Source organism: Cicer arietinum, chromosome 6 (assembly GCF_000331145.2).
Source record: "Cicer arietinum cultivar CDC Frontier isolate Library 1 chromosome 6, Cicar.CDCFrontier_v2.0, whole genome shotgun sequence".
Taxonomy (NCBI): Eukaryota; Viridiplantae; Streptophyta; class Magnoliopsida; order Fabales; family Fabaceae; genus Cicer; species Cicer arietinum.
The window spans coordinates 66,521,888-66,535,228 of NC_021165.2; the positions used below are offsets into that span (position 1 = coordinate 66,521,888).

Here is a 13,341-nt window from a genome sequence, read left to right on the forward strand (position 1 = left end):
AATGGTTTCTCAAACAATGGTTTTTTTTACTTTTTTTGGACATAACGGAACTTCTAATGCCCTTAAGGTTGAAGTCCAGAAACTCAATGGAAAAAATTAAATCGAATGTCTCAAACCTTAAGATTGATACTAGACGGTAAGGAAAAATATGTTTTCCTCACAAGAGAGGTGTAAATGACTATCACAACAGATCCGAATTATAGGTTTTGGAAATCTGAGATTGTTTGGCTGGTTAGTAATATGGAGTCAGCATTAGAAAATCTTTTATGTTCTTGCCTACTGCGAAGGAAGTTTGAGAGGCTGTCAAAAAAACATATAATGATATTCAAAATTCTTTTCAAATTTCAGATCTCAAATCACGATGGTGACATGCCAAGTAAGGAGACAAAGATGTCATTTCCTATTAAAATCAGTTGAGAACATTAGGTAAGAATTGGATCTCTGCAATGATGATCATTGGAAGTGTTGTGAGGACAGTGTTTTGTTTCTTAAGAGACAGGAGAACGGCCGAGTATTCATTTCTTGGTTGAGAAGATTGCAATCCCATCACTTCGGGAAGCATTCTCAGAAGTTAGAAGAAAATAGGTGAGATAAAGTGTTATGATGGGTGCTGAGGTCGAAAGCTCCACCCTGGTCAATAAGAAGGAAGAAAGGAAGAGAGATGGAAAGAAACCACGGTGCGAACATTACAAACGTCCATGGCACACACGTGATACATGTTGAAAGCTACATGGAAAACCTCCAAATTGAAAGAAAATGGTGGAAACGAAGGTCGCACCCTCCAAGTTGGTACCTTTGATCAAGAGAAATAGTCTCCTTCAAACCCATCTTCTTTCACCAAGGAACAATTAGACCAACTGTACAAACTCTTTGAGTCTCAAACTCCTTCTTGCTTTATAGCTTAGAGAGGTAATTTTACAAATATTGTTCTACTTAGTGTCAATCAATCTCAATCATACTTGGACTATCGATTCTAATGCTACTGATCATATGACTGGAGAGTCAAGTCTGTTTTCTTTTTATAATCTTTGTGCAAGTAACCACAAAATTAAAATTACATATGGCTCTCTTTCAGCCATTGCAGGGAAATGGTATGTTATTCTATCACCTTCAAAGAGAAACCTCAAATAAGTACCTGCTTTGAATCTATTTTGATTTCTTCTAATAATGATGATATGATGTTATGGCATTTACGATTAGAACATCCTAGTTTTCTGTATTTGAAACATTTGTTTCCTAAGTTATTTTCTAAGAAGGATTCGTCTTTATTTCATTGTGAAACTTGCGAATTTGCTAAACATCACTGATCTTCTTTTTCTACAAAACCATATAAACAATCATAACTGTTTGCAATTATTCAAGTGATGTTTAGGGTCCTAATAGAATAAACACATTTTCTAATCAAAAATGGTTTTTAACTTTTATCGATGATCATACTAGAATTTGTTGAGTTTATTTACTGAAAGAAAAATCGGAAGTTGGACAGGTTGTCAAAAATTTATTTAAAATGGCCAAACTCAATACCAAACAAATATTCAAGTCTTCAAAAGTGACATTGGTAAAGAATATTCTAATATGCTTTTGTCATCTTGAAAATGGGATTGTTCATCCAAATTTTTGTATTAATACACCCAACAAAATAGAATTGTAGAGAGAAAGAATAGACATCTTTAAGGTTAAGGTTGCTAGAGTTTTACTCTTTGCAAATAAGATTCTAAAGTATTTGTGGGGTGAAGCTATTTTATTTGCATCATATTTAATTAATTGTATGTCACCTAAAGTTTTAGATTTTCATACCCATATTTATGTTTTTCAAAATTGCTTTCCTTTGATTCGTGTCTTTGTTGATTTGCGGTTGCACTGCTTATTCATGAACATAAACGACTTGAAAAACTCGAGCCACGAGCACTAAAATGTGTTTTTACTGGGGCTATGACTATTTTGAACTAAAATCAAAAAGAATTTTTGTAATTATATAAGTTACTTTTGTTAAAAATCAACTTTGCTTACCGACATTCATCTTTAGGGAAAAAATTTAAGGAAGATTCATATCATGAAAACATCATTACTTTAGGTGATATAGTGTCACAAAATTTTGAGACTTATATTGATGCACCAAAACAAAATGCCCAAGAATCCATATTGAAACTCAATCTGTTTGTGATTAAGGTTCTGAAAGATTCGGGAGGGACAATTTCAAATCAAAATCACAATGAACAAATTATTGATCCCGATAATAATGAAGGACCACCAAAAATGTCACAACATAATGACTCAAATAAAGAGACACAAAACAGGTTTATTATCATTGACCCTACTTGGAACGGAAATGTCTTTGAAAGAAGAAACTATAAACAGTGAAATGAAGAACCTATTATCCGACCCTTCTAAGATTCTGAATCAATAGATAATCCAACTCATCGTCCTAATACAGGTAAGTCTTTTGTTGTTCTTAAGAGTAATGTTGAATATCCTGATATAGACCTTTCTATTGTAATTAGGAAATTTGTTAGATCATGCATTAAACTTTATTTGTCTAATTATGTGTCATACTCAAAATTGTCTTATTCATTTGTTGTGTTTACCTCTCAGATGTCTACTATAGAAATTCAAAAAAAGTACAGCAGGCTCTAAAAATTCCAAAGTGGAAGAAGGCACTTAAATATTTTCTTAGTATGTAAGTTGTTCGCTCAAAGAAGGAAATTGTTAATTCTCAAAGAAAATATATCCTAAATCTCTCGGAGCAAACTGGGATAAGTGATGTAGACCAGCATATACTCCTATGGAATTAAATGCTAAACTTTTAGAGAAAGGCAGTGTTCCTGTTGATATTGAAAAATACCAAAGGTTGATCGGCAAACTTATTTATCTGACCCACAATATACCTAACATCTCTTTCTTTGTGAGTGTTGTAAGTCAATTCATGCATTATTCCTACGAAGAAAGCTTGGAGGCATTTTATCAGATCTTAAGGTACTTGAAATCAAATCCTGGAAAGAATTTGTACTTCAAGAAAATCAATAATAGAGGAACCTCTATATTTACATATGTTGATTGGGCAGCATCAATTACTGATAGAAAATATTGGATATTGTGTCTATGTTTGAAGAAATCTAGTCACATGGAGAAGTAAGAAACAAGGTGTTGTTGCTCAAATCAGTGCAGAAATCGAATTTCGAGCAATGACTCAAGAAATTTGTGAACTTCTATGGATTCATAAACTCTTGGAAGAATTGAAAGTGAAAAGTTGATCCACCTTTAAAATCGTTTTGTGATAGCAAAACAGTAATAAGTATAGCTCAAAACATGTGCAACATGATTGAACCAAACACATGGAGATTGATTGCCACTTCATAAAAGAGAAAAATGATGTTGGAATTATATGTATGCCATTTGTGACTTCTAATTGGAAAAATAATGATATCTTGACAAAAAAATTGACAAGACCCGATTTTGAGCGACTTATAGGCAAGTTGGACATATAGAGATCTATACACCAACTTGAGGAAGGGTGTTGGGGAATCAAGAGAAATCAGATTTAATCTCTTTTATTTTATATTATTCTGTTTATTTTTATTCTATGATTATGTCATTATTACTATTGTAATTTATTTTCCTATATAAATAGATTTAATTTCTTTTACTTTCTTCATCTATATTTTTCCCGGTTTTCCCTTTGCCAGTAACAATATGACTCCCCTTCATTTGATTTACTCTCCTCGCTACACTTGGTCCAAGTCTCTTGTGTATCATTCTCGTCCCTTAGCCAACCTATATATAGACTTTTCTCCCTCGTTGGTGCATAAGGCTTACTATAACCCTTCAAAATCAGGCTTACTATAACCCTTCAAAAGCTTTAGTTCTCACTTTGCAACACCACCTTTTTGGTATCTTTCCTAGCTTCTGTATATTTTTTCCAACTTCAAAACATCCCCTTTTGTCCTAACTTTCCTCTCTCCACATTTTCGTTCCACCACCAAGATTCCTTATCCGATGTCCAAAACCTCTTGATTCACCCAACTGCTCTTTTGCTACCGTTTTAATCCTCTTTGTCATCTTGTCCCACATATCATTTGCACTTCCTTGTGGCTCCCAAAAACCTCCTCTGAAACATTGGGAGTGAAGATATTTTGTTTTTCACCCTTCAAATGTCACTTCACTCTTGTATGTGATAATATGTTCCTTTTTTTCCTAATACGTGTATTAGCTATAGTAAGATCAAAAGCCGACGAAAAATTCTAGATTTACCCTTTGCATTCACATCCCCAACGCCATACCCCTTATGCATGCCTTCATAACCCCTCGATGCCCTCTCTACATGCCAACTTAGATCCCCTCATAGAAAAATCTTCTCTCTTAATGGTATATCTTGAATCAATCTTTCTAAATCTTCCCAAAAGTGTACTTTAATGTGGTCTTCTAACCCTACCTGAGGTTCGTAATCACATTAAAGGTGTTTTATTCCACTACAAATTTAAGGGCTATGATCCGATAAGCATACTGGTTAATTTTGCTTATATTTTGTTGCAAAGGGAGTAACTCTTTAGACCCGTGCCAAGAAAAGAAATCAATTAAAGCAAAAAACTATGAATGATCTTGTGTATGTGATGCCCAAATATAAGATTACACAAAAAGAATGTTGAAGGGAGACCACGAGCACTAGACATTGATGATCTCAATTATGATGATTGGTATGCGGGTGATGAAGAAAATGCAATTGTAGGTCGTGTAGCTGGTTGATCCAAATGATGACTTGATTTGTATTGAAGAAGCTAGTAGTGCTACATCAATTGTACTTGTAGGCTACAGATGAATTGGATGTTTCTAATATTGAAGATCATGATAATGAAGAAGGGGGTGATGACAGACATAATGATGGAGGAGATAATGATAATGATGAGATTAATGAAGATATGAAAATGTTCATGTTATGGAAAATAATATGGTTGATTGGCACATTAGTGTTTTGATCTAGGCTGTAAGTATTTTCTTTTGTGGACTTGGATGTATTATGTTTAAGCTTTGAGTAGTTTCTTTTGTGGATTTGGTTGTTTTAATGTTTAAACCTTAGAGAGCCTCATGTTTTGCATGTGATTTTTATTAAGACTTGTGAACTTATGCACTGCGTGTGTATTCGTTTTGGTAGGATCTTACAATCCTGGTTACAATCTTCCTACCTCATCTTGATCTCAGGCAATTATTTTAGTAGAGTCTTATGATAATTTTGCTCCCCCTCTCTCTATCTTAGGCAAGATCTCAATCTTGAGAGCATTGATCAAAGCAATACAATTATAATCACCAAAGCAGTGAGCTCAAAGAGGACTCACAAGGAAAAGATACTTCCCAGTAAACAAAAACACATCCTAAACTGAGAAAATCAGGAAATGCATGAAAACCAGTAATGAGAGATAATTATTAGAGCCCATACATCGGCTCTACCCTCCCTGTGCTAAGTAAGCATTACAATTGTTTATTCATTTCAAAAATATGGCTTATAAACAGTAGTTTATTATCAAATGGATTTTCCACTCTAATACTCTATCCGGTAGTTACCAATACTTATAAAATATGTTCCTATCAAACGGAGCACTGTTGGACTAAATTGGATCAAGTGATAAAGACAATGTTGAGAAAAAGATTGCTTTTCGAATACAAGATGGTTAGCAACTAGTTCCCTCCAAAACTTGGTTTATCTTCTCCACTATTTCCCACCATTTGTGTCCTTATTCGTAACATTTCCTCTCATGTCATTATACAATTCTCTAAAAATCTTGTTGCACGTGTACATATTTTGTTACACTCTTGCACAATTATATCCTCCCCACTACTAACAACGACCATAATTTCCTCTCATAATTTCCCTTGGCCCGACACTCCAGCCCGCCCTCCATCTTTTCTTTTATTATTATATGTGTGTAAAAGGCTAAGTAGAAATCAAATCATGATAAGGAATGGTGGCAAAGACATAAATTCATCCAAACTAGTATTTACCTCTGTGATCCATCCATTATAACTGAAGGTCGAATAACTATAGGTGGCACAGCTATGTTTGTTATGATGAGCTTTTCTGGTCTTTCAGCAAGATAAAGTAATGCACAGTCCTACAACAAAGAGAAAAAAATTTGTTTAACTGGAGGGAAAGGTAAACCTCTATTTGGCATTCTTAATGTCTTAAAACACAGCAATCCCTCTTCAAACGAAAAAGAAAAGTAAAAGCAACCAAAAACATCTACATTAGTATTCATGCCTACCTCATCACTCATCTTGGTAAACAAGGAATGAACCGATTTAGGGTCAAGATTTCGAGAAGCCAAATCGTTGGTAGCCCTATATTCTTTCATATGAGAAAGAGCTGATTGGAGCTCAGAAACAACATCATTTTTACCATGTGAGCAGTCATGAACAATCCTCAGGGTAGACCTAGTGAGCTTTACTATTCCTGTATCACAATAATCATCACCAAAATTACCATACAGATGCAAAAAAAAAAAAAAAATGAGTCTCTCAACATGAAATAAGCCATACAATCTAGGTAGTTAATCCCAGATAGCGGCGCATCGCAACCAACTCCGGAAACCGGGATAGCGGGTCGCGGGATACCGGGATTACCTCAATTTTTTTGAACAAATTACATGAATAATACTATATAAACATGCATAATTAAACAATGTCTCAAACTCATAAACATTCATACATAGTAATAAAAAAAAACCAAGTCTTAATCAAAACATACATTTAAATACTAAATATCATTGTCTTCTTCAACATAGAGTTATAAAATAACAATATTAGATGAAGGGAAGTAGAAAAGGACAGAGAAAAAAAAAAGAACAGAGTAACTAAGTAACAAAAGAAAAGAAAAGAAAAACTACAGAAGAAAAAAAAAAGAGACAGAAAGAAGAAAGTAAGCAACTACATAAAAGAAAAACTAAAGATAGAAAAAACGAGACGGCGCGACTGGTGGTGTATGAAGCTGGAGGCGGCGCGGCGGTTTGAAGCAGGACGGCGCAGGTGGTGGTGGAAGAACAAAAGCAGCAACGAGGAGGAACGAAGAATAGGAAGAACAAGGAAGAAGGCAACGTCAACGAAGAAGAAGGGAACGTGGACGAGGAAGAAGGGAAAGTGAAATTAGGGTTAGTGAAATCTGAAGTATGGAACACCAAAAATACCCCCAAAATGTTTTAAAATGGAAGGGTAATATTGGTTTTTCTTGAATAAAAAAATCACGTTTTCTGGGCGTTGGGAACACGCGACCCACGAATGTGCCCAGACCGCACGCGATCTTCCTTTTCCCCGCGATGCACTGCACCGCCGCGGCCAAACCCTTCGCCGCCACGCTCCGGCGCGATCGCGCCGGGGACTGCTGCAATTGACTACCTAGCATACAATCATATTTAATATTCACTCCTATAATAGCTATGAATTAGAGTCAATTTTTACAAGTTTTTCATAATGACTTTATAAAACAATTTTTTTTTTAAAAAACACATTTATTATATTTTTTTTACATATTTTAACTAAAAAGACTGGTATAAAAAGGCTAAAGAAACAGACCTTGGTGTTAATATTCAGCTCTTACAACATAATGGTAAGTGTCTATTCATAGGGGGAAAAGAGAAAGTTTACTACCATGAAAGCCTTAGCAAAGAAATTGTTGAGCCTTAAGCAATGCATTCCCTACCATGGAAGCTTACTACATGTTGAGACATTGTTAACTACTTATTTAGCTCATAGCATCATGCAAACCGGTATCCAAGCTAACACCAGCATTGTCGAAACCAAGCATAATCATAACTTTTACATTCTGGTTAGTATCTTATTTTATGTCATAAAAGCTTGCTCACATCTTCATAAGATGTTGGGATCCGGAGATATGAAACAACAATCTCATTGAATTAAACAACAAAAATAGGAGAAAGATGTCTCCTCCAAGGATTTCCCAAAGGATTCATCCTTTCACAAGCTACTGTCAAATGTACAGAATGAGTTCCCTAAAACTGATTTTCCCATATATGTGTCTAACCAACCCCCTTTCAATGACTTCTAACTAGCTAAATCTGTTTTCTATCCAAAGGATACGTCCTAACAATATCTCCCCCCTGAATATCCACCATGCCTTTAATAGGGGTATTTACCCGGATCCTCTTTATACCATGCCTCCACACCTTGAAAGTTGAAACCAAACAATCTCCTTGGTCTTATTCACAAGCTCCACCATCACATACCAGAAAAATAGTGCAACTAAATGAAGTTCCACAGAAGTCCCTTCGACAATTAACAATGCCATGTCAAACACTTTCCTTGCAAGTTCAATATTACCCTAATCATCATCTCTAAGTGCACATAACCAATAATAACACTACATCAATTTATTTTGAGGTCTGCCCCATTAGGTCTAGACTCAAACCCAATTCTCTGCTCTACAATGAAACGGTAAATAGAGCTCTTTTCTTGAAATAAGGTGCTCTGTTTAATGCGCCCTAAAAAACAGGGAATATCATTCACTCTGATACCATGAAGGGATTGTTGTGTGTTGTTTGTTGACCAGATATACTCATCCTAGCAGAATATAATATTCTGGTAATATCGACCCACATAAAGTAGAAAGGGGACTCGAGAGATGGTAAGTACGACAGGGCATTGTGTCATTTGGATCCTTCTAACCACTGCAAGAAAATCGGCATCCAACAGTTTGGCTGGATGTAGTGGACATACTAGACGGTCTCAGACCCAAACATTAGAGCTTTCCACTTCCTCCTTTCTTCCTTGTTCTAATTCAAAAGTTACCTTCCCTATATTTGGTTGTTCCTATGCCTTCTTCGGAAGCTTAGTTGAAAAAAATTTAGGGACACATCCCAATGGTTGGTCATATAGCCCATCTTTCTCGCCCAAGATTGGGTCAATTACTCCAAAACTCGAACTCATTACCATTTTCATTTTATCTATTTATTTTATCTTCATTTCAACAAGAACTTCTACACTATGTCTTCCTCCACTGTCAATCCTTTTATCTGCATTTGAGCCATGTGTTCTTTGGTCACCTTCTAATGTTAGCTTTCAATTAGACAATTACTCGACTGTTAACATGCATAAGTAGCTCTCAGGTTGAACTCAGTCATTAAGACTGAATCCATAATCACCAACATTTTTTTACTTCTCTCTCTTTTTCTCTACACTTTATTTTCTACCTAGTAACAGAGTTGGAAGGCTGTAGAGACAAAACTAAGGAAATGGAACCACGCGGATAGCGCAGAATTTGTTTTAACAACCTTCTAGTGACTTACCAAGTGTGAGTCATAAACTGGTACACTTTGTTGACATGGTATGTTATTTCTAGTCTAGTTAAGGTGGCATGACAATAGGCATATTGGTGTAAAGATTATGGTCGGAATTAGTGTCATATCTACTTTGTTTACAGTTGTAGACCATAGGAGAAGAGATCCTTTTAGCTAGCATAAACAGCTCCCTGATTTACTTAGATTGAGACAATATGAGGCTTCCAAAAGACGTTTGAGCTAATAGGAGAGTAGTCTTTCTTTCAAGAGCTTCCTATTCTACAAAGGATGTATGTGTTCAGTAACAAACTATTGTCCAATATAATGAGTTATGCTAAACTGATTTCTCCTTATTTATATCTAACCAAACCTTGTTCAATCCCTTCTAAATAACTCACTAATAGATTAAGATAGAGCAGTTGTCCTTGTTTTATCATAATGATACATCCTAACATAAGAAAGTGATACATACTATTTCTTCTCATTTCCGTCTTGTTTAGTCCTCCTAAAATTATTAATATTGATTGCAATGCTATGGGAGATCCAGATTTACAAGGTATCCGTCCACGATCACTGCTTTACGAGTACATTCAGAGCACAACTTAAACAAAATACATTGATGCAAATTGACAGACTCACCCTCCATATAATATACAAATTAAATTTGTTTTTCCTTTATCTTATTTTCTGGAGAAAAAGAGACCCTAACCAATAGATAGGCATTAGGCAATCATGGACACAGTCTTCATCCAGCACATAACATAACCAAGAGAATTGGACTGGGACCTCTTACTGAGCTTAGGCTTTGGTGTTAGGGGTGCTAATAGTTTAAAAATGCAAGTGTCATGAAGCTGCCAACAAAGTGGGTGCACGTGAAGAAGAATTATGCAGGATCAAAGCCCCAAGTTATTGTGGGAATTGGAATGACTAGGGTTAACTAACAGCGCTAGCAAAGCCATAGAAGGCAAATATAGATGGCATCGAAGAAGGCATAGCCATGTTCTATTGCATCATGAAGTAATTTATACAGAGTCGAGACAAGAACATTGGGAAGCCATACCCTTCATATAATAAAGAAACAAGAAAGCACCCAGAAAAAAGGGTACTCTAATAAATAGATATTAATAAAACAAATTTGTTTGTTGCAGGTTGTTCCACCTTTTTCCTTGTTCTAGCTGTCAACTATTTACTCAAGGAATTGTAGCACAGACAATTGAAATTGTATGAGGCTATGATCATTATTTATGGCCCAAAGAATAAATAAGCAAAAGGAAAATAAATATTTACTAAGGTTATATTCATGATATCCTGTAAGATGGAATCAGCTCTAAAAAGGTGTAAGCATGTATGTTTCTACTGAATATGGAAATAAGTCGGCCAAAATACTACCTTTTTAAACAAGTTCCAATGATGAAGTCATTAGAATAAAGCATAAAACATACCATTAATATATCCACATCTTTGGCACTTTATGAACTTAGCACTTCTAAATCTTTTCATTATAGATTCAAGCAACTGTATCTTCTGCAGCTCATCCAATTTAGAGTTTCTCATTTTCTTCAAATATTTTTTTCGGGTATCTTCATCAAGGAGAATACCAGCACAACCCTGGAAATAACACGTTCAAGCAGGGTATTAAGAAACACAAAATTAAGACAACTACGTACTGAAACCTGAAAAGCATATATACAAAAAGAGCATGAGAGAGAAAGAATACATGGGTAAAATAGAATTTCCACTGATAATGAGCATGGCATACAAACATGTAAATGGATTATCATGCATTAGAACAGTTTTGAATGAATTGTAACCAAATAATTTTTCTTTTGTTGAAGCCATACATATATAAGTCTATAAACATTACATTTTCTATAGAGAATGACAATTGTGTTTAGTCACTTAGCTTTTCTTATAAGTTGATGAAAGAGAGAGACCACAAAACCGTGAACTAAACGAAGCTCAAATTGGAAGCCAAAGAGCAATATCAACATTCTTATAGATTTGAGCTTTTTTATTGGTGCAAAAGGAGAGTCATGTCTCAACCCTCGAACAAGGAGAAAATCTACTTATCACCAAGTGAGTGACCACCAAACCAGAGGTCTGGTGATACTTTATGTTGGAGTTCTTACGGGCTTGCGGCAGGAAATTTAACAGTTCTTCAAACGCTTATTCCTAAGACTAAACATTCAGAAATAGTGTCGTCCATATATGCATGTTATGTAAGTAGTTAATAGAAGTGAGATAAAACAAGAGAATTATAGTGTTGATGAAAATAAAGTAAAAAAAACAAAATAGAGAGAGAGTGTAGATGAGGAACATCTGAAAATATGGATACCTTACAAATGCACTTCAGTATTTTCACCATTGTATTCAAATATCCGACATTGAAAACAGGTTGCACAAGTGGTAAGTATCCATAATGGCCTTGACAGTCAGCAAAGTTCCCGTGGCATGTTGCACAAACAAGACTCTTATTAGCAGGGCCCTGAATTGCATGAAAACATTACTTTATTTTATCATTCTATTCTACACAGGAAAATACATGAGCATTATGAAAGAAAAATATAAGATCAAACGGATGGAAAGTCGAACAACGCATTTCATCAACATAAATTCTTCAATAAATTTCCAAAAGCACTCAAGCCCATACAAATTACAAATGATTAATGAATATGTGTTCAATCATTTTTCAAGTTAACAGTCCAAATATCTAATGAACGCCATAAGTAATATACTTAGTATCCATTGACATTAAATGTCAATATTGGCATAAACAATGTTGTCAAATAATGGCTATAACACACTGGAATTAGAAGATAACAGTTTATCATGCGATGCGTTATTCAGTACTAAGTGTTATCAAATAACGGCTATGTCAGCTCGATATCATTGTATCCATTGACACTAAATGTCAATATTATTGGCATAAGCAATGTTGTCAAATAGCGGCTATAACACAATGGAATGAGAAGAAAACTGTTTTATTATGTGATACGCTATTTAGTACTAAGTATTGTCAAATATCGGTTATATCACCTTGATAGCATTGTAGCCTGAACAAACCACTATTTTCTGTAATTCACAATTGACACCACCTGGCATAAGCGAATCTAACCATTGAATTTGAAGCTCTCACGAAGTACAAAATCTTATACAATTCAACAAAGTCTCAAAAATCGTAAAAATAGGCAAATAAAATGTACCATGCGGGAATCCAACAAGCCATCAGCTTCAGGTTTTCGAAATGCATCATAGTAAGTACCTTTCCACACTTGAACTTCACCGATTTTGCTGATTTCTGCTTCAGAAAGCGTGGAATACGTAATACCCGCTCTGCAATAATCAAACAACGAATTAACAAAGGCTTTATTCGTGAGCGAATAAATAAAATAAAAAAACGCGTCATGAATGATGAAGAAATAAGCATGAATAATAAACTGCTCACATTTTGCGTGGACCTAAATCCTCTATGAAAGGTTCCTTTGTGAAGACTAAGCCTTCGGTTCTCGACCTATTCATTTATTCTGTTTGTTTTTTGTGAGAGCAGCGGAGTGAGGTTTATTTGGCGCGAAATTGAACGGAGAGAGGGTTAGAGAACGATGACTCGCGGTGGTCACGACGGGGAGTGGGCGTGGCAATTAGGGAGAGGGGCGGAGATTGATGCCGGCCGCTGTTAAGAGTGGCAGTTACTCTGAATGTCACAAGGGGGTTTTCAGTGTTTATACAGCTCTATTAGTTTGGCGGCCAAAATTTACAAGAAAAATAGTTCCTCCTTTTTCTGATTTTTGAAGGTTAAATTCGTTTAAGATTAAAATGAAAATAAGGCCCATTTCATTTGTTACGAGTTAAAAAAAAATATTATATAATTTAATAATATATAAATTTTATTATAAATTAAAATCAAAATATAATTTAATGTATACTTGCCAACGGCAATATAAATTATTTTTTAGAAAAATTAATTATAAAATAATATTTTTATGATAAACCGCTCAAAACGGTTGTTAAACAATTATTTTTAATTTTATTTCTTTTTTAGAATTGTAACAAACATAAAAAAAATTAC

The 13,341-nt window shown here is 34.9% G+C and overlaps 1 protein-coding gene across 2 annotated transcripts in view; it reads right to left on the reverse strand.

Annotated features, from left to right (window-relative positions):
• LOC101491903 (DNA-directed RNA polymerase III subunit 1) overlaps positions 1-13,038 on the reverse strand; it is a 43,728-nt gene extending 30,690 nt beyond the window's left edge. Inside the window, exons 1-6 of one of the 2 annotated variants that reach the window (XR_003473513.2) lie at positions 12,721-13,038; positions 12,479-12,608; positions 11,611-11,760; positions 10,718-10,883; positions 6,252-6,439; positions 5,992-6,101 (exon numbers count right to left, since the gene is read on the reverse strand). Coding sequence is in view for 1 of the 2 variants with exons in the window: in XM_004505866.4 (XP_004505923.1) it covers positions 5,992-6,101; positions 6,252-6,439; positions 10,718-10,883; positions 11,611-11,760; positions 12,479-12,608; positions 12,721-12,794 (818 nt within the window). In the remaining variant the exon portion in view is untranslated. The remainder of the gene's footprint in view (positions 1-5,991; positions 6,102-6,251; positions 6,440-10,717; positions 10,884-11,610; positions 11,761-12,478; positions 12,609-12,720) is intronic. The other variant, XM_004505866.4, reaches the window with a different exon arrangement.
• Positions 13,039-13,341: the final 303 nt, after the last annotated feature.